We start from the raw sequence: 21845 nt of genomic DNA, 5'->3' as shown, positions 1-21845 counted from the left end.
GAAGTGGTCTTTGTGTAGCCTAAACCTGTGGCAGATAGCTGAGTCTAACTAAGATAGCTGAGTCTAACTAAAAGATGTATTTAAGAGTGTCTGCCTCTCAGACTAATACTGCGAATATAAGAGATTTATGTCATACGCTAAGTAAATTTTGTGACTAAAACTGCATATATCAGATCATTTAATTGTTATCAATTGTTATGTTATTGTGCCGAGTTCTGCATACCGCCACTGTTTTCCTGCATCGCAGCCAGTGACTAATCTCTCAGAAAGCGTCCCAGTTGCCTGTTTTATTTTGGTCTCTGAGCGCAGCGCAACAACAGAGGGAGCCAACGTTCGCTGTAAAGAAACTATTTTCTGCACAATTGTTGCTGCAGCCCATCTTTACTGTACTCTCTTTTTGATTCACAATCCTTCACGTCTCCCTTGCTCTCTCTCTCTCTCCCTCCTCTCAGTGCGCTTCCTGCTCTCTCTCTCCCTCTCTCTCTCTCTCTCTCTCTCACCTTTCTCTCCAGAGTGGAGGGAGGCGAGCGAAAGAGAGTGCAGCTGGAGTTGTGGTCCGCTCGCTACGCCCGTCAGAAGCGTGTTTCAGCTCCACGCTCTGTGTCTCTGCACAGCGACGGCAAGATCATGCAGCCAGCCTGAGGTTACGGCTCATCTAAGGGGAAGGTGGCATCTCGCTTTGAGGAGGACTGAGGGGGAGAAGAAGACTGATCAGTTGCAGAGAGAGAGAGAGAGAGAGAGAGAGAGAGAGAGTGGGGGGATAAAACTGAAAGACCCCCCTTTCTCCTCCTCGCCTCACTAAACAGAGCAAAAACGGAAGGCTTTGGAGTATTCAATTTTTTCTTTCGTTTTATATTTTTCTTATTCCTCATCGCGGTGCTGGGAGGTGCTTCATCTTTTCACATAGTCTCCCTCTCTGTCATCTGCCTCCTCATCTACTTCTCCATCTACGTGGTGTATAATTTCTTATATCCATGAATGTGAGAAAGGAGAGGGGAGTTTTGTTTTGATTTTTGTCCTTTTCCCTGTCCCTCCTCACTCTTTCCCCACATCCTTCCACCAAACCACCATCCCTGTCACTTCCTGTCATTTTACCTCCAAATACCACTTATCAGTTCACCATCCCTCCCATCTCACACCTCTCTCTGTCTCTATAAACTCTGATGTGATATGAAGTTGGATGAATTTTCTTCAGAGACAACTAAAAACTCCTCATGAATGACTCTTTTTTTTGTTGTTTTTTTTTTCCTTCTCTCTTGGTCCCTCCACACCCATTTTCTTTGCATCACACTCTTGCGGGATTCTTTAATGTTACCTCTAGGTAGGTTAACTATCGTTTAGTGTCTGTCTATCTGTCCGTCTGTGTGTATTTGTGTGTGCTTTACGTATACATAAAACACACATCAACACACACATGCACTCGCACACTAAACTGAAGCCTCAGAAAAAGGGTTGATCGCCGAGTGCCTTTTGATCTGGTCTCGCGCCGCTTTCGCACGCTCCTCATCCATCCATCTCATTGTGAAAACCTTTTTTTTATTTTTTTTTATACATGCCTCTTTTTTTATCTATATTTTTAAGTCCCTCCTTTTCATTTAGTAAACTAAAAACGTGTGATTATAAACGTTTTTCTTTTTTTTTTGCAAAAACATTTTGTGCAAAAGTTTTTGCCATGTAGCCTAAGATAAATTGGAACAAACATTTATTCAGCTGCTTACTGACTTCTGAACTGCTGGTCATGTGAAGTCATTAAAATTGTTCCTCATTTCATGCTTAATTTGTGCTGCGACTCCATCAGCAGCTATTATTTCTGTTCCAGCCTCCTCCTCCCGCTGCCTCCTCACGCACACACAACCCTAAATATTTCCAAGAATCGAAACCCCCGCTGCATCTGCATGCTCTCCTCCCACCTTCATGCACATCCAGACGTTGAGTTTCTCCAAATTTCTCGAAGCCGCTCCACCTTTGCTTTGCCCCATCCTACGTGCAACAGAGACCAGGTGGCATTAGCAGGCTGATGATTTCTCAGACCGCGCGCTTTGGAGGGGCTCTCGACAGCATGTGCAGGTTGTAGAGAGACCGATAGACAGATGTAAACAGATAGAACTGAATCTCCCATTTCCCTCATCGCCTTTGTCTTCTCCTCTGTCACGGCTTCAACCTCTTCTTTATGTTTTTGTTTGACGCTTCCTCTGTACTTCTCTCTGCTGCAGCTTCTAGTCTGTTTTCCATTCAGCCTACACTGACATGGACAGTAAGCTGAAATCGCCTGCACGCTCAACCTGAGGGCAGACTTGTAGCTTAGGCCTACACCAGCTTCTTTACGCCAACCACGTTCTTATGGACCGTTGAAGGGCGGGCTTAATAAATCCCTCTTGCTCTTATTTAGATTGGGGAGGGGGGGAGATATCGTCATGAAGAAACATGAAGGACCCCCGCCACCTCTTGTTTTGCTCTATCTTTTGCTTTTTGTCTCAACTCTGCTCCAGTGTTAAAACATCTCCACTTCAGTCTATAAATTATGTTTTGCAGAAAAAAAGTTAATTAGGTGAGTAGTGAATCCATTTAGCCCTCACTACTTCCTACTGAGCGAGTGTGTGCATGAGCAGTGTGTGTGTTTGTGTGTGTGTGTGTGTAGGGGGGTGGGTGTGCGCGGGCCCAGCTGATCCAGCAGGAGTGTGCACCCGTCTTGTCTGCATGATCTTTATGTCGTGCATGGACTTCCATCAGCAGGTTCTCCACGAAAGGCTGTTTTTCATATTTTCCACCACGTTTGCTTGAGGGGTGAAACCTTTCTCCGCTCCGCTGTGACTAACTGATTGTTTAGCGGACCGTGCCTTTGATCTCTGTCCATTTTTTACACATTCACCGTTGTATCTCTATGAATTTCACACCTCTTTCCCTTATCGCTTTGCTCAACTGTGTTTTTAAGGAAGAGAGACTTATCAGGCTCTATTTATAATTCATAGCCAGAAACCAGCCAGAAATTCTCAGTGAGACTGAGGTGTGTGCATTAAAATTTATTTTCGTCCCCCTCCTTGTGAGCGTTAGCTCTTTGCTAAAAAAAAAAGAAAAAAAAAAAAGGATACATATCAATGGAAAATATATGAATAAATCTCGGCTAATAAACCGATGCAATGTAACTCATGCACTAGTTTTGGTGTTCTCGATTCTTCACCTGAGACCCTAATGAGCACACCATGGCTATAAAAGGCTGTAAATCCATGAAAAACACAGTGATCCAGTGCTGTGTTCACCTGCATATAACAACAGGTGAGCATTCTGATTCCTTAGACTGAGTTCACAGGCAGCGACATAACTTCTCATTTTCATATTTTAAAGCTATTACCTTGACTTCTGTTTAATTAAAGTCACTCTAAATATAGCTGATTGCAAATACATCAGTGTTGTAAAGTCGGGAGGTGAAATCTTACCTCTTAAAGAAAAGCATCACATAAAATCTCAAGCTACTTTGAGCGTGACCTAATGGATTTTTGTCTTCATGTGTTTTCATTACATTGCTCCTCCAAAGATCTATATCAGTGATGTGATAGTGCACAATATTAAGTTTACAAGAACTACATAAGACAAGATTGTAATAATATTTTTGTAGTGTTTTAAAATTATTGTTAAACTTTCCAGGTGGATCCATTTAGAACCAATTCTCATTTAAAACAAAGATCTAGCCCAGATGAAGCATAAGAGAGATACAAAAATATATATGCTTTACACCATACCACAAAAGAAAGAATTTTACACCAGAAAAGACTAAAAGCATGTGCAGTGTCCTTAGGCAGGTGTTTGTTAGTAAGTCTTAAAAGCAGACAGTGGGTTAAATAAGTTGAGCTCGGTTACAAGTGAAAATTGAAAAGAAAAGCAACCAAAGGAGATGGGGGGCTTTGGACATTTGGTGCTTAAAGGAGTGTGAGAGTATGATATAAAATTGACTTTTTTCACCCTTATATCATGTTACAGTGTTGCTCCCTCATCAAAAACATACCTGGAGTGTTGCACTGCCTTTTTCCACAAAGCTCCTCCTTGGAGCTGCAATCCCAAGCTAATCCTCACAGAACACCGCTCCCCTGCGCCTTCTCCACTCAGCTCCTACAGACTAGCAGCAGCAGCACTTTAGCACACCTGGGTGGATGTATGTATCTGCTGAGCTTATCATATGAACTACTCCTCAGTCCAGTGCTCTTAAGAACTGTTTTAAATGGGATAATGGAGAAGCATTATTGTGATGATGTGCTGAAGGCGAAGTGATGGAAAGAGTAGGAGGTTCTTAAAGAGATGGAGGCCGATTTTGCGGCGTTAAATTGCGAAGTCAAATTTCTTTTAAATCATGTTTGATATATACAGCATTTTTATTACATCTGAAGGTAGCATAGTATCTCGATTGTGCTACAAAATGGCTCTAGGAGCCAGGAAAATACATAATACTGCCCCATTAATTAAAATGCAAGAAAGGAAACTTCCACAAATGTTATGGAAATACATGTAAATATGAAGGGTTTTTTTTTCCTAATGAGAGTTTCATAAATGAGACAAAACAAGTGAATTGTTCTGTGAAAATGTCGTGAGGGCCAGCTCATTATTAAACTTGTGAAACAGCTCATTATTAAACTTGTGAAATAAGTCTGTGTCAGTGAAGCGCGTCCCAATCCCAATCCCAATCCCACCAGTCCCGGATCCGACTACCAACACAAACAGATCTCTCTACAGACGTTGCCGTCAACGCTCCACAAAAGGCCACTGCTGTGGCTGTGCTTTCTTTTTAATAGCGTCCTTCGTCTTGTTATGATCTCATGTCAATCGGTTCCCATTACTCATCAACTTAAAAATCCATCCATAGGCGGCGGCATCCATCATTACTTCCGTAAACAGTGCGCTGCTGTGTGACGTCAACGTTCTTCTTCTGCGAATGTGGGTCGCTTTCGGGTTGTAAACCAGTTCACACAGAAGCCTGAATGCGGTCACGTTTAGTGAGTATGAAAAATCTGCTGTGTGAGAGTAGCTTAAGTATGAAGCCTAAAGCACACACCTTTATATTCAGAGCTTAATTATAATAGCTTAAGTACTAATAAGTACGTACAAACAGAAGTAGACAGCAGTTGTTGATTTGCATAACATATTTTATCATCGGGAGAATTGTTGTGTTTTAATATTGCGAGACTCCTGGATTAATTTACTCCTGGATTAAATTAATTGGAGTGGTTTGTGAAAGGAACCAGGCAGAACGGAAAATGACGTGAATGCAGTTGAAACTCACAATCTGTCGAAATGCTTTAATCATAATATTTACTATTGCCAGCCAATCAGCTCAATTGTGTTGCCTTTTGTGATGTCATCAAGCCCCAGCATGCACAAAGCAGAATGAGCTGGGTTATTTTCTTCTGTGTGTTTCTTTAAAAACATTGTGTTTTGTGAAGTCCTGCTGTGGAAGTCCAAAGTTTCATACTGTGCCGTGTTTTTCTTTGTAGTAGAAAAAATAAAATACACCACTGCGTGGTGTCTTTAAAATTTTATGCCAGGCAGGAATCTTTATCATGGATTTATTTTTAAATGATCCATTAACAGCACGAAACAGCGGACCCCTATTTCTCCAAGAAGTGAAGGATTTTCCAATGTTTTTGAGCTCAAATGCTCTAAATGATTCAGGACAACTTTCAAAATGATGATGAAATGCTGTCATGCTCTGAGCTAGCACTAGATTAAACAAACATTGCTGCTGCAAAGAAAAAGCTGAAGCTGTGTAAAAATATAAACAATGAGAAAGAAAAACATGCGTACGTAAAAGCCTTTAGTCGAACAAAATGGTTTTCTATAAAAGCATTATTCAGAAATGTTGCTTTACCCACAACTAGATTAATCAGATAAACATTACTGAAATAGGGTTTGCAAAAAGGAGTCAAGCTATATGCATTATATTAATACCACCTTGAGAGTTAGAGATAATTAGACTATAAAGGAGTCTGAGTGAAAGACGGATATTTATAAACAAAACTGGTTAGATGAATAATTCATTTCACTGCCAGACGGGATTAAAATTCTGCACATCAGATATCCGCTGACAATGTTCCCAGGGTTTACCGGTGCATACCTACATATTATTCAACCCCCTCAAGTTACAGAGACACACATTCTGGTATGCAGAAACAACCCTCTGAAGATGTATGCGTAAAAACGACATCTTGTTTGATCGCCTTACAGAATCTGTGCGTTGTCTTGAAAGGTCAGGAAAAGTACGGTGGAATTTTCTTTGTGTTGTTTTCCAGGTCTGGATTTGTTACAAAATAAAAAAAATTGGTCTGGAAAAATGTAGAAGTTTCCGGTTCTCATGTACAAATATTTAAATTTCTAAAACAAAAGATTATTTGTTTAATACTTATTTTATATTTAAATGACATATTTCACCTTTTATTTGACGCTTTTAGTGGAAACCTTTCGAGTTATTTACAACGAATCCACAGATGCTTGCACAAATTAATAAAAAAAAGCACAGTTTCACTTACATTAAGGGTTTAAATTGGACGATTAATTACGTTTGATTAAAATATCAAATAACTAAACTGTCTTTTTTGTGTATATTTTAAGTAACAGTATTTCCCTCTATTAATAGTCTTTCCCTATTAATAGAGGGAAAAACTAAGTTTTACCAGCAGTTTTTTAGGCTGTCTGAAGTTTTTTCTCTGCTTTTCCTTGGATCTTTAATAGCCGAGAAAATTTAAACATGACGGAGATGAACTTTGTTCGATCGTTCATTCATTCATTCATTCATTCATTCATTCATTCATTCATTCATTCATTCATTCATTCATTCATTATTTGACTACAACCAGGTAACATTTCACACAACCCGTTGCAATGCATGGCCCAGCTAAATTTTTCAATGTCTTTTGCTAATATGTGAGGATGAGTAATTAACTGTATATCTCAGTTTACAAGTAAAGTAAGAAGTTGCACAAATATTCTTTTACAGAAAGACAAGCAATCATACAGAATCAGTCCGTTAGAGTCCTCGTTGTCTGGTTCCTGACGTTTTCTCACATGAATGTCTCTCGCCTTGAACAGTCCATGTTTTATCTGTCCCTGATGTTTTTAAAAGTAAGCATGGAAAGCTGCACACTGTATCTGCATGACTGCTTCCAGCTGTAGTCTTTGTTGCTTTTCCGCTTAGAAGCTTTGTTTTAGCAGGGATTCTGCATGACTGTGGGAAATGCTGCTTCACTTGTGCTCTTTCCTAGGTTTGATTAAATTATGTAGCCCTGGGTCTTCGGTTCCCACGTTTGTCTCTGTCAGTAATGACAAGTGCATCTGCAGCACGGTGAACTAATATAAGATGGCGTGTCAAAACAGTGACCCTTATGGGTGCTGATTGGCTAAATTTATGTGGATACACGCATTTGTTTATCCGGTAATTGGCTCTGCTGCTGTACAGACAGAATGATGTCTCTATTGCCTTCAGAGGAACTGTTTAAAGATGAGGAACAAACGGGAATAGAACGGCAGCATCCGGTTAATAATAAGCAGTAGGGTACAGCACAAATTACAAGCCCACTGTAAGAAAACAGATACACTTGATTTTTATTTAAGTTTTAGCAGTCAGTTTACTTACAGGTGGCCATTGTGGCGTCTTGGCTTGCTCTTTTTTTGGTGTACGCACTCGCAGTGAGGCAAATGGTGAACTTTGGTTAGAAATCTAGAGCTAGAGATAAGAGATATGGATGTGGGAACATCTCTGTTAGCCACAGCATATGTCAAACACTGTCTTGATTTACAACATTGTCCACACTTATACAACTCTGGTAAAAAACGTGTGTGAACAAGCCTTCTTTGTCTCAGTTTACTTTAAATTAGGACTCAAGACAAACTTGAACAAACTAAAAACTTGGACAAATCAACACAGAAATGGTCAACTTCTCTGGTCGTCTCAGTCCTTAGATCTTGATGCTATAAAAAAGTTGTGGGGTGATCTGAGGATAAGAGAGGACTCTAGGGAATCTAGAGAGATTGTGCAAAGAGGAATGCAGCTGTTTCTTCTAAACTTGTGAATCATTATAGAAAAATTCCTAAATGCTGCTGCTATTGGTGAAAAGGGGTTGTTGTGTTGACAGCTGAGGTGACAACAAAAGTGTCTCCAGGCATTTTCTTAATGCCAAACATTTATTTCTTAACATGTGATTTTGTTAAATGTATGAATATATGTGCACGTTTTCCCATTTTGTGTTTCTCGCTGTTGCAATAAAAAGTGAGCAACAAAGCAAATGATAGATTGTAGAGCCCCTTTTCAACACCGTCATTAGAAATCGGCTCATAAAGTCAAGAAATAACCCGACTACAACGTTGTTAGGAAGACCGATTGAGCTGAGGCTGATGAATTGTTGCCCTCGTTGTTCTACCACCAGGAATCAATCAGATGCCTCGATGTAGGTACAACTAGAGTTTCTTGTGACTAATGTTCTCACAACTCTCCCCATAAATTTTTCATATAATTTCTGCTCTGGACTTTTGCCTTAAAAAGCAGCATATCAAATCTTAGCAGAGAAGAACAACTGTGGGCGCATTTGCTGTGAGAATAAGTAGCTGGTACAACAATACCCAACACGCCGAGATTGCGGTGAAAGACGCAAGCCGCCACAGCGGCTTGACTGAATTAAACCTTGACCTCAGAGGCTGCTGACTTGTTTAAGCAATGACGTTCAACCTTCACAAACAATGTTCTGCTGCCGTCTGACTCTGTTCTTCGTTTCTTATTTCTGCTCAGATCGAGAACAATCGAGAAGGAGATCGGACCGGCAAGCTGCTGATCATGACTGGCTAAATTAAGCAAAACCACAGAAGTGACAGAACGCCAAAGAAGAAAGAAGGGGAGAGCGACGAAGAGGAGTACATATAGACACAGCGCTCCTCATCTCCACAGCAACAGCGCTCACACTCCAGCAGACTTCTGGAGGGAGGCTTCAGCTCGATCACCATCTTTGGTGGGAAGGGGAAGGCAGTTGGAGGGAGAAAGACCAATGAAAAGACTTCAATTCATCCATCCGTACGCCTTATGATCTAGTCACTTCAGATCTGCTCACCTGTACAGACATTTTAGGTTAATAGTCAGTTCATAAGACTTCTGAAATCCTGAAAAGAAAAAAAAAAAACATAGAAGTCATTCCTGACGCACACCATCCTCCTTTCCTCTAATAGTTCAGAAGCCCCTCGCCCTTCCACCTTCAGCCAACCCAAGTTCACTCCGGTGTCCACCAGACGTCTGTCCTCTGCGCGCAAATTCATCTGTCTACATCTAAATCCCTTCATCTGAGGCTATGAGAGGAGGATTCGCATCGCAGGCCACTCCATCATGCCCGTTCTGAAGAGCAGAGAGGAGATCCAGGCTGGCAATGTTCAAGGTAGGCCACAGACTTTTGTGTATAGGTTGGATGTGTGTCCAAGCGGTTACTTAAACTTCCCTTTTTATCAAGCTTTCCTTCTTGTCAGATTCCTTGCACCAGCTTATTCTTAAAACATGTATTATTTAGACACAGTTAATAAGCGGACAACAGCGGAAAGCTTGGTATGTTTTCTGAAACATTACTAATATCTGAATAACTGCCTATTTTGATAATTCAAACACCAAATATACCTTACACTGAGTAAAAATCATCTTTATACTACTGCAGAACTACAGTCTTCCTTATCTCCATTCTTGAAGATACAGCCAATCAATAGCAAGGAAAATGAACGGCACTCCTGGATTGGCTGCTTTCTAAATGCCAGCCAATAAGCAAGTCAAGCAGGTTAGTTATTTCAGCTTCCCAAGTTGTATCTTCTTTCAAATATTTTACATGTGCTCTATAAAACAAATTCTGCAAATAAGTGGCTTTTTAAGTGAATAATTTGGAGCTATGTCCTGCAGAAAAATCAGGAAACAATGAACCATAAATATGCGGGGAATCTACTGAACACAATAGTCTGATGTGGCTATTGATATGCACATCTGGAATTGTTTGTTCCCTTTGTTGTCAAATATTCTTTTTCATGCTAATTTTAGATTATTTTACTCAAATAGAAATAAGAGAATAATAATAAGGACTCTAACAGTACTATTTCCCATTGTGGGAACACAAGGTGCATGCAGGATACAATAGCCTCAAGGGTCTGCCGTATGATTTGTTGGTTGGCCTTGTAGTTGTACTCAAAGAAACAGGCCTCTGTGCAATGAGCTGTGCTGTTTTGTGAAAGCAATCAGTTCACAACAATGCATCATGAAAAAAAAACAGGCTTGGATGAAAACATGGCTGAATTCTGTGCAGGCTTTCACTGACGTGATTGACTCAAGTTGCAGGTGGGGTTTGTGTTTAAAAATCAGCTGTCACACTTGACAAAGAAGCTTTATATATATGCCTGCATGCAGTGTTTAAAAGGGAACAAAAGGCACATGTGTAGAAAACAACAGAAGAGAGAAATGTGAGAGGATGACAGAAAAACACATTTAGTGTGGAAGCATAAAATAAAAACAGACGGTTTTTGTTTGTTTTTTTCCCACAAGCTTTCTCCTGGTACATTGTTAGCCAGAGTTACGTTGCGATAGGGGATAACAAGGCACTGGCTTCAATAAGCCCATCAGAAACTAGAGTTCTGGGGGGCCACAAGGGAGAACTGGTCTAGACAACAGTATCAGTGTAATGCAGTATTACAGGGAAGCTGCAGCTTATTTCTTGGAGAGCGTTTTGGCTGCTGCTGACAGATGAAAAAAAAAAAAAAAATCTTCATACATTTCGTTTTATATGATGAACCAGAACAAATAGTGCTTGGCTATCGGTGACGGAAACTGATATGGTACGTTTTCACAAATAAAATCTGAAAAGCGTGGTGTACATTTTCATTCCCCTTTACTTTACTACTCTTTTTAAAGGGGGGAAAGGGTGTTATGCAAAATCAACTTTTTAAAAAAAACTTTGTATCATGTTGTCATTCATTCATCAAAAACATGCCTAGAGTTTTGTTTTGACTCATCCATGCATGCTTTTGTCATCCTTGGATCTCTGGTGGTAGCCAATCAAGGGTGCCTACACGCTCGGACTCACAAAGCACCACCTGTTTCCACGCAGCTCTGCCTTGGAGCTGTAGTGCACAGCAGAGCAACTGCCACACTCAGCTCCTTCAGACTAGCAGCAGCAGCAATTAGCAAATGCCTGGTCCTGAGTTTCCTGAGCTTGTCATACCAACTAGTTCTCAGTCCGTTGCTCCTATCGGTTGTGAATGGCTTAATGGAAAGGCGTTGTTGTGGCGACATGCTGAAGGCAGAGAGTTAGAAAGAGCAGGAGCTTCTTAAAGAAACAGAGGCCAATTTCAAGGCGTCAAATTGAAAATGTCAAATTTCTTTTAAGTCATGTTTGAGATATGCAGCATTTTTATAACAACTGAAGGTAAAATTGTTGCCTAATTGTGCTGTGAAATGGCACTACATACCTGGAAAATACATAATGCCTCCGCTTGAATAAAAATTCAGTATACATATACATAAGCTGTTCCGTGAAGGGGTCTAGCTAAAGCAGGGGTCCGCAACCTTTACAAACCAAAGAGCCGATATTACCCTCAGTGCAGCTAAATACATAACCTGTTTAGAGCTGCAAATATTACATTACCTTTTCTGAAAAGACAACTTAACATTTTTAATAAATATCTATGTACTATAAGAAGTTAGTGGTAATTTTTAAAGAACAACCAGTTTATTTATGTTTTGAGTTTTTTTAAAGCATTTAAAAAAAAAAAAGTTGGTTCTGCAATTCTTTAGTCAAATTATTGAGCCATTATGAAATGTCCAAAAAGCCACTTGCTTCTCCAGAACTGCAGACCCCTGAGCTACAGCAACAGGCTTTGACCAGGGAAGCGGACACGGGGCCTCGTGGTAACTCTTGAAGAGCCACAGCTCAGATGAACCTGGCTCCTTATGAATGAATGACAACATACCCTTTGTTGAGAGAAAACCAGAGGCCCTGTTTAAAGTTTTCCAAAAGCCATGGTGGATCATACCATTCCTGTCGTGAAACCCGTTGATCGCAGCATTATAATGTGGGGAAGCTTTTGTTTGTAAATCTACAAACAAAAGATTGCAGAGGCTGGAAAGGGTTGATCTCAAGCTGGATAGAGAAAAATCCAGGACAATTCTACAGAAAATCCTACAGAAAAACCTGTTAGAAGACTGAGGTGGAGGTTTACAGCAAGACTATGACCATAAAAATAGACCCAGAGCTTTGATTTGACTGGTTTAGATCAAAGTGTATTCATGTTTTAAAGTGGTCCAGTCAAAGTCAACAAGTATTAATTCTTCTGCAAGGCGCTGTAGGTTTTCATTTTGTGGTGAAAGTGCTTGCAGAAAGTTAGCCAGTAAAATCCTCTGATATGCAGGACCTTTGCTAACATCTATGAGCACACATTGCTTTCGGATAGCTGAATATGTGTTTGATCTTTTCTCTTGTGTGCGCAAACAGTTTTGAAACAGAAAATGAGCAAAATCCTTCATTCTGTCACAGTGTCCGGCTACTGCCAATGGAGCAGCTCCAGGATTTGTCTCTTGGTGGCACCGCAGATTAGACTGTTGGCTGGATAGTTTTGTCTTTTTTTTTTTCCCGCCTTCGGGGGTAAAGACAAGTTTCTTCGCACAAGTCTAAACCGAGCGTTCATCAAATCACAAGATCTGACGTAACCGTCTAATTCGGGTGTCTTTGTTGGAGCGTGACTTAGAGGAGGTGTGACAGCCGGCGTGTCCCTCCCGCACAAGGCAACAGCCTCAACGGAGAACAGGCTTATTGTATTATGCTCACTTATTAACATATGAGGCACAAAAAGTGACAATTCCCAAATGCAAACCGTGATTTTCTAATCGGGCAAAGTTGGAAATTAAGGGCTGGTTTGGCAGGTTATTTAAAAAAAAAATTGTTTTAAAGAGAAAACGATGAGAGCAAGTAAGGGGTTAAGGTGAAAAAGACAGACAGGCAAAGACCGAGGCGCAGGCGGCAAATCCCGAGGGAGCTTCGCTGACAGTGGATGAAGGAGTCAGCTTTGTAGACACATGTATCTCTGAGTGAATAAGCAACAAGGCCTGGGAGGGGTGGGTTGTTGTTGCGTAGTGATGCTGCATGTTTTTAATGTTGGGGATGGGTCCGTAGCTCTGACTCTCCTGAAACCAGAGGGAGCACGGCCCCCCTGCTCTGATCGGTGAACCAAGAGCAGGGCGGCATCGGTGCGTTGCCGCAAAAGAAAAAGGATGTGGAGACGACGGCGGTGAGGCTGGAACTCAACCGACAGCCGGTCGAGTCAGTCTTGGATGTGAGCCTCGTGTGAGCAGCTTTACAAATGTTGATTGAGTCGTTGGAGGATTACAGGTGCTGAGCAGCCTGGTGTTTATTGTTTACTCAGAGCCAGTCGGAGAGGGAGACTGCAGAGTGCGGAGTTGCACAATGCCTCAAAAATGTCTCTCTGCCATCCATGCATATCTGAGTTTTCACTGAAATGGCACATCGCTAAATGGAAACGTCTTTCTCCCTCCGCCACTAGACTTTTCACATTTCATATCAGCAGTAGGAACCACACTGTGCGTACAACAGCACTATGTCCGCTTCGTGTTTTATATTGCTATTGCGCTTTGTCATGTTGCCACCATAAATCTCAATGTATTTCATTAAGGTTTTATGTGAAAGGCACAGTAGCGCAGCACTGTCAAGTGGAAGTGAGACGATTGGAAATATTTTATGAATCAAAATCTGAAAAGGTGTGGAATGCATTTGTGTTCAACCCCGTTGAGTGAATACTTAGTAGAACCACCTTTCACTGCAATTACAGCTGCAGGTGTGCTGATGTATGTCTCTGCACAGAGACTGACAACTCTGTGAGATCGGATGGAGCGCATCTGCAAACATCAATTATCAAGTCTTCACATAGTTATATAATTGGTCTAGACTGCAACATCCTATAAGGGCTTTAGCATTTGACTGGAAGGGTCTACATTTTGCTGTTTGAGATCTGTGTTTATATCTGCAGAATTATTGAGTAATGTGAAACAATGCGGCCAATAAGCACACATTTGAGGGCTCTCATGCTTATGCATTAGTACGAAACATCAGGATGACGGGGGGGAAAAAAAACAACCTTTTCCTGATGCGACTGAGTATGTCAGTGAGAAGAATACATAAAATATTTCAAAGAGATACATGTTTCAATAGAGTAGCAGGGTATAAACTCTTCATAACAAAGAGGAACATGTATATTCAGTGCTCAGTGGTGCAAAAACCATAAACCGTGCTCTATAGAGATGTGGAAGTAATAAGCGATATGGCGAAATGAGTCATCTTATGTTCTTTTCAGAGCCTGTCAAATGGGATCATGTTTATCTACAGATAATATGTTCTGTGTCCATGGAAAACTATAAAAATACACTCTTTCCTGTCTAGGGTTTTACATTTCATTGCGTAAATAAATAATAAAACACCAGATCCCTATCAAGTGCCAAAAATAGTTTAAAAAGAATCTTAAAATGAACAAAACATGACAAATTACACTGTCATTAATATTTGAACAAAAATTAGGCCAAAATTAGGGAGGGAGACTAAGACTCACCCCTCAGACTGTCTTGGAAATGTACCGGCTAGGTGAGAACCGGCCATTACTAATCAGACCTGCTCCACTTAGCAGATCGAGTTAGCACTTCTTTAAAACCTCATATGTTGAGATCACATAACGATTTAAAACAAAAAAAAACAAAAACCCTGCTAACAAGTAAACAAAAAGAAAAGAAAGAGGATTAGAGATGACCCACACCATCTGCGCAAACATGCCACTACTTAAGCCCATGGGTGGAGGTGTGACGATCTGGGCTTGTTTCAGAGCTGCGGGGACTTTGGATTGTGCAGTTGCTGAGTTGAACATATTCTCACCTCGGAGCAAAACGTGTTTTGGAGTCAAGAGTCTGCCTGAGCAATAAGACCAAGCACAGCAGCACAATTTAGAAAAGAGAGTCTGAGAAGAAAGAGAATCGAGGTCCTGCTGAAAGCCTCAGTGACCTGAAGCAACTTTGAAAAGGAGAGGAGGCCAAGATTCCCCTCCAACAGTGTGACAGACTGTTACGGAGAGAAGACTGTTACTTTGGGTCCTGGCTGTGAATACAGTTTGAAGAGCTGTGATCTGATCTAGACTGACACTATGTGGGATAACTCAGCATGTTATACATTGTTGTAGGTAACTACAACCTTAGTGTTGAGTTGTACTACATATTGTTTGAACATGAGACTCTAGAATGAAAAGATTTGGCTGGTAATTGTTAAGCTGACAGCAACTAAGCATCAGTCTGAACAGATGTAGTCGGGGGGGGGAAGAGGAAGCCTGAATATGTTTGTGTCCTTCTGTAATGGGTAGCTTTTCTTTCCCATCATTACCCTAAAGCAAAAAAGATGCTGAGCACACCTGGTTTTCTTCTTTGAAGAATCCTCACTGGAATGAGGAGCTGATGGTGAGGGAGTGTTAATTTTATTAAATGATTGTTTCCTCAGACAGTTGTATTATGAAACTGTAGTCCTCTGGGTCTCCTATTTGTCCTTTTGAAGATAAGGACGCAGAGACAAAGAGAAAAAAAAACACTACACAACCAACAGCAAATTATGTAGACATGTTTAAGCTTAGTTTGTTTGTGCTACTTGCAGTTGTGCAGCATCATTTTACGTCACTTTCTGAAGTTCTTTTATCCTGCTTGTCTCATATTCTCTGTTTTACACCAATGTGTCATCATCCTTTGGGCTACATCTCTATGCAGTCATTTGTGCCAGATTGCTTTTGAAGTTAAACTCAAAACAATTAATTACCTTGACAAATTTAACTTCAAATTCAAAGAACATTGACCTTTTGGGGGTGTCTCTACCAGAATCTAAAGATTAGGGTGATGGCGAGAAGGCCTTCCAACCTCAAAAAAATTGGAGCTCATCAAAGAAAAATCATCTTATCTTGAGCGGTGTAATGCCACTGAAGATTTTTACTTTGAAAAAGTGTATAAATTGTTGATATATTTAATAAAATATATGAGTGTATAATTTCACTATTTGTGCATTGTGCTATTTATGTAAAATTTAAGCTGTTTTGTGGTTGTTGTTTTTTTTTTTTGTGGTAATACCGTATTTTTCGGACTATAAGCCGCTACGTTTTTCCCATGTTTTGAACCATGCGGCTTGTAGCTCAGTGCGGCTTTTCTGTGGATTTTTCTTCAACCACCAGGGGGCTCGTTAGCAGAAAGTGAATCATTGGAAGTCAAAATTGGAAATCAGAGAAGAAAGTGCTCATTTTCATTTAGATTCTGCACATGCTAGCAGCAGGCACGACGGAGAAATGTTTCCAAGCTCATACCCCCTCATCATGGAAACAACACAAAGAAAAAGATGCAGCTTTTAAGTTGAGGGCTATCGATTTGACAGTACAGGATGGAAATAGAGCCGCTACACATAAGCTCAGCGTGAACGAATCTGTGGTTCGGCGTTGGAGACGGAGGGCTGCGTCCTAATAAGCCCAGCAGATCCTTGTGGAAAACCGAGAGCGGCGGAGAGACCAGCGGCTTATATATGTACGTTTCCAGTTTTTTTTTCTTTTTATTTGTAGGTAAGGCCTATAATAAGGTGCGCTCTATAGTCTGGAAAATACAGAATTTCAACTTTTTGTTTGTTTGTTAGATCGAGGTCAGTCTGACTCTGTGTCTTGCTCCAATCTCTTATTTGTTTGGTTTGTGTATAATAAACTTTTACCTTTGCACTCATTCGAAATATATGGATAGACACATATTTCTGGATAGCATTGATGTAACAGGAAAAACAGGACTCCTGATGAACTGCAAAGGGAATAAACATACCATCCTTACTTACTGAATCCAGAATCCAAAGATGCCTCATCTTCCTCTCCTCTTCAGTACCTTGTGATGTGTGACTGTGAGAGCAGGAGGAGCAGCTAAGAATAGAGAAAAGGGAGCTCAGCTCTGTGATGCCACCTCAACCTACAACGCCGAGCATCTCCTTCTGTCACTGAACCAGTTATAAGCTGCTATGTTTGTGCAGGCTGCCCTTGCATTCATTTCAATGCAGGTGGCTGATTTCGCTGCATTGGTAATTCTATATTTCATTGTGGCTCCAGAATCAAAAATTCAGCCACGTATGGACCTTTTATCCTGCACGTAATAGTACGAGCAGAACAACACAAGCTGGGTTTTTATCTGAAACTGACACTTTTTTATTTTATGCCAAAGGGAGGCTGTTTGAAGCGCCTCCACTGACAGTTGGAGAGAGAGACTGAGAGGGGGTTCATACGTATAATTTTGCCACAGATGGAAGAGACTGATAGGATTAAAGGCAAGAACTGCGAGCTGTGAAAAGGGGGCAAGGTGTTGGAGATGAGAAGGAGTGATGGAGGGTTTGATAGCTGAAAAAGTTACTTTTGATAATACTGTCTTTGAAAGAAGCACAAAGAACAGAGGCATAGTTGACATTGCACAGAATGGATGGCGCGTTGATCAGTTTCAGAAATTGAGGAAGTGATGAACAAAAGGAGGAAAGGATGAGAAAACGGGTTGCTTTGATGCAACTCCTCAGATCCGGCTTATTCAGGACAAAATCAATCAAGGTCTGCCATGTAGTTTATTTATTCATGGGAGTTTGCAAATGATGGCACGCGGAGAACGAGAGCATTGAGATTTATTTTCAGAATTCCTAGGAACGTAATTGATTCAGATCAGATTGTTTTTTTCTCCATTGTCATGCACTTCCCTCACAGATCTTTAGCTGTGCAAACTGCAGGTGGTTTCTGTTTGACATCTCCAGGGCACTGGCTCGCTAAACCCATTCTAGGTGTCAGCGAATATGTCTCCATCTGATCCCTCTGAGGGGGCAACTTGTCAATTAATTAGCCATGACTCGAGACTGGAAGTGGGTTTGCAGAGGAAACAGCTGCAGAAATGATGAGGAGGAAATCACCCAAACACGCTGGAACAACACCAAGATGTGCAGTTGTCAGGGATTTTTAACAAAGCAAGAGGAGCGGGCTCATCAGGGGAGGCAGAGACGAGCAGACTTCTCTGTGGGGGTAAATTTGAAGGTGGAGAAGGAGAAAGCGAGAGAAAGTTGGTCATTTACCTCATTTTGGTACAGGAGGGAAATGAGTCAACCATGATGTAGGTAATTGCAGCAGGGGGCAGAGGATCATGTTCTACATATATGCAAAAAAATCGATTTGCTCACTTCTTCTCCTCCTAAGATTCATTGGGAAAAAAAAATCCAGTCTTTGAGTATTTGGATACTGGATTACAGAAATCGATGCACCCAACCAGAACACACTATTAATTTTTTTTTTAATAGCATAATAGTACCGATTTCATACAGTTTTTGAATAATGATCCAATTTAATTCAGCTGTCATTTAAGCTGAACTTTCAGTGCATTTGTCACTGAAATTGCTGGAGAGCCAGATTTTCAGTGTCACTCTTAAGTGGTTTGGGGTTAAGAGGGAAAAATCTTTCTCTGCAAAAGGTCCGTCTCTGTTTTTATCTCATCAAGGAAAGCCCTATGTAGGGAGTTTTTAAAGAAATGCAAACATACTCCCATTGTGCATGTTTGAAAAAAGCAAGAGCTGAATTTTTAGCTAAACCTTTTAAGGACAAGTCATTTTCTGACACATAGTTAAAAGCTTTATTACTGCTGCGTGTACTTATTCAAACAACTCTCAGTACAACAGTGCCATATTTTTGTTAAGTTTTTCTGTGGCACTAGTGACCTTGCTTTTGTCGCCTCTTCAGACAGGAAGGAAGGCAGGGGAAGAAAAAGACTAGCGGTAAATGGCACAGGTCAAAATTCAAACCCAGGACATCTTCGCTGAGGACTAACCTCTTTAAATGGGCACCTGCTTTGCTCGCTGCACCACACGACGCTGTTTCTATGTTCACAGAGCAGGCTGAGAGCTGATGTGACCTGAATGATGACACTTTTTACATCGTGTTGCTAAGATACATAATCTGAGTCTCATTTTTGACTGACAAATACCACTAACGTGTAATTTTAGCTCCGTTTGTCCGTCTTTCGGTTTACCGCGTCTTAACAACTCATTCTGAAAACAAACGCAACACATTAATTGTTGATGGAACCTCATCACATTCTGCAGGTGTGAGCCATTTGACTAATACTTTTGATGACTTTGTGCCCTTGTTTTTGTGAACTCAGTTGTATAACAAGTCATTCCGTTTGGTCGTCTGCCGGAAAATTACAACAGGTTTTCAGTAAATGTTTTACGCAGCATCTTAAAAACAGCAACGGTTTAAAAAAAAAAAAAACCTGACTGGCTGCAGTTAATAACTTAATATGTTTGTCTTTCCAATTTAATGCATGCACTCATTTAACTGGGGGAACTATCAGCTAGAAAAAATATATTGCACTGGATTTTAGGGTGCAAATCTTTGTTCAGAAGTAACCTGTGAATTAGACAAAAAGCTGTTTTCTTAAATCCATTCCTCCACACAGTACCTCTTAGTCTGTGCTTTCTTCCAAACCTTTAAAAAGAAATCCTTTCATTTATAAAAATCCACATTTATGAACGGTTTAGGCCACCACAAAAATGCTTCTAAAAGTCTTTTTTATGTGAAGTTTTAATGTTTTCTGTGATACCATGAAAACAACAGAGAGATGAGTTAGCTTTCCAGGAAACACAGCAGCCGCAGGAAGAAGAATCAGAAAGTTTGGGCCAACAAATAGCCTTCGGTACAAATAGTGGGGATTATAAAATCGACTGAACTGAACAGTAGCTCTCTGTACTTGTGAATCTAAGGTGCAATAAACTTGTTATGGAAACCCCAGGAGAGCTGTAAGAGGTGAATAATTTTTTGTGCAGCTGGAAAAATAGTAAAGACCAAAATTACCTGGACTGTGGAGATAGAAAACTTCACTTTCATGTTTCAGATTTTCAGAAAGAGGTTTGAAAGAAACCCTGGAGGGAAATACATTTTCAGCAGTGACTGAAAACATGCTGGGACGAGCTTTTTATGGACTGTGCTCAGGGTAATACACTATATTAAAGGGACTAACAGCACAATGCTCTTTTATGTATAAAAAAGGGAAGAAAGGAAGAAAAAACCTGGAATGAAACCAACTGTACCCTGTGTGGGTCTACATCAGAGGCAAATACTGTAGGGGATTATTATCCCTGCTACTTCCCACTCACAATAATGATCCCTTCCTTCATCAGTTAAGAATGTCTTCATCATTACTGACATTAGATTATATTAGTACCTGTGCTTGTCAAAATTTAGGCAGGTCAGACTTTAAAGGGGTGTAACATCCAAATAGATACCTACAGTACACTTTGATAAAAGTCAAAAGGCAGATCAAAACACAAACCTCTTGTAGCAGATATGTTCTACCAAAACCTCCTCATTCACCTGATAGAAATTCTGTAAAAAGAAAAAACTCCCATTAAGGATATTTTGCTTTTCAGTTATTAATTGAAAAAAAAAATCACTGGTGTAAACACCTTTCAACAAAGTCTAAGAGAAATGTAATGTTGCATATAGCATCAAATATTTATTTTTTACTAACCACAACTTTTGCTTTCATTTTAATTTTATTATAGCAACATAAAGCAAATTCCTCTTTATAAATCTGTTACTGCTGTTGTTAGCAAAGCCTGTTTAGCATGTTGTTATGGTTTTATGACTTTTGCATTTCTGGATTTAGGACTTGTTTGATTGTCACATCTTTCCATATCTCTACCTAAAGGCCATTGGCTTGTCATAACAAATCGGCTAAGTGGTAAATAGTGGCTCATTAATTTTACAACTGTTGAAGAACCAAGAGTGTAGTTGCGAACACACACACGCACACACACGCACGCACGCACGCACGCACGCACACACACACCCACACCAGATCTGGCCCTGGCATGACAACATACCATCTTACCAAAGGTGGCAGCTTTTCAGGGACACGTGGAAAGTGTTTGTTGACTTGATGACAGAAATATTCAATTCAAAAGCAGATTTACATAAGCCGTTAGACGTTCCAAAGTTTAACATCCAAGTGATATTTTTGCGTCTACATTACACTGTGCGTGTTGTCTGACATTTGGTTTTCTTCCTCTGTTTTGCTCTTAACTATCCCTTGATTAGGTAGGACAAAAACAGTAAGTGGCTCTCTAGGACTATTAAAGCTCAGTCAACTGCAGCACATCTGTACAGAGGAACATGTTATATCGCTGCTGAATTAAGTCCAGGAAATGAGATTAAACTTCAGTGGAATACAGGACTTCTGTTAAATAATGAAGACCCTGGGGGGCAGTTGGCTTTTTCTTTGTCCAAGTATTTTTCTTCATTCCTGGCCCTTTCGCCGTGGAGCTTTTACTTGTGCATATATGTATGCATTGCACTTCTGCGGCCATCTGTATGCCTGAGCACGCTCAGTCAGTTTCTTGGCCTGTCACGAAGAGACAATATAGCATTATCTTAAGGAAGCCTCTCTTTGACATCATTATATGCACAAATAGTAGAGAGGGGGATTTTGACCAGACTAAACTGCACTTAATAAAATATCCAAGAGGCACTTCAGTAAAGTGGTGTATTTTTTTTTTTCCTTACTGCGACCGATTCTGTAAAGGTGCCGCTTAATCCATAAAAGGGACGTCTTACCATGCCCATAAAAAGTATTCAGTTCTTTGGATGTTTTTTCCTGTTTTGTCGCTTTCACAAGTCAACAAAATTTGGCGTTTTTGACTAATACATTGACAAAAAAAAACTTTATTGTGAAAATTGGTTTCTATAAAATAATGACAATGAAATACAGTACCGTATTT

At 40.4% G+C, this 21845-nt stretch overlaps 1 protein-coding gene and 1 long non-coding RNA gene across 7 annotated transcripts in view; one reads left to right on the top strand and one right to left on the bottom strand.

Annotated features, from left to right (window-relative positions):
* The first annotated feature begins 336 nt into the window (after positions 1 to 336).
* Positions 337 to 21845, top strand: part of grin2bb (glutamate receptor, ionotropic, N-methyl D-aspartate 2B, genome duplicate b) — a 141575-nt gene continuing 120066 nt past the window's right edge. For 2 of the 6 annotated variants that reach the window (XM_015040345.1, XM_015040343.1), the window contains exons 1-2: positions 337 to 1321; positions 8765 to 9398. In XM_015040345.1, the coding sequence (XP_014895831.1) occupies positions 9390 to 9398 (9 nt within the window). In that variant the 5' untranslated portion in view covers positions 337 to 1321; positions 8765 to 9389. The other 4 variants (XM_015040342.1, XM_015040340.1, XM_015040339.1 and 1 more) reach the window with 4 other exon arrangements.
* On the bottom strand, positions 10942 to 15939 carry LOC106952310 (uncharacterized). The gene is made up of 2 exons (XR_001425955.1): positions 12025 to 15939; positions 10942 to 11285 (listed from the first exon to the last, which is right to left on the bottom strand). It is a non-coding gene; the product is annotated as an uncharacterized LOC106952310 (long non-coding RNA).

This window comes from Poecilia latipinna, unplaced genomic scaffold (genome assembly GCF_001443285.1).
Source record: "Poecilia latipinna isolate Pla-1442-1.1 unplaced genomic scaffold, P_latipinna-1.0 Scaffold505, whole genome shotgun sequence".
Classification (NCBI taxonomy): Eukaryota; Metazoa; Chordata; class Actinopteri; order Cyprinodontiformes; family Poeciliidae; genus Poecilia; species Poecilia latipinna.
Note: the sequence above shows the minus strand (reverse complement) of the source record. Positions and strands in the feature narration are given on the sequence as shown.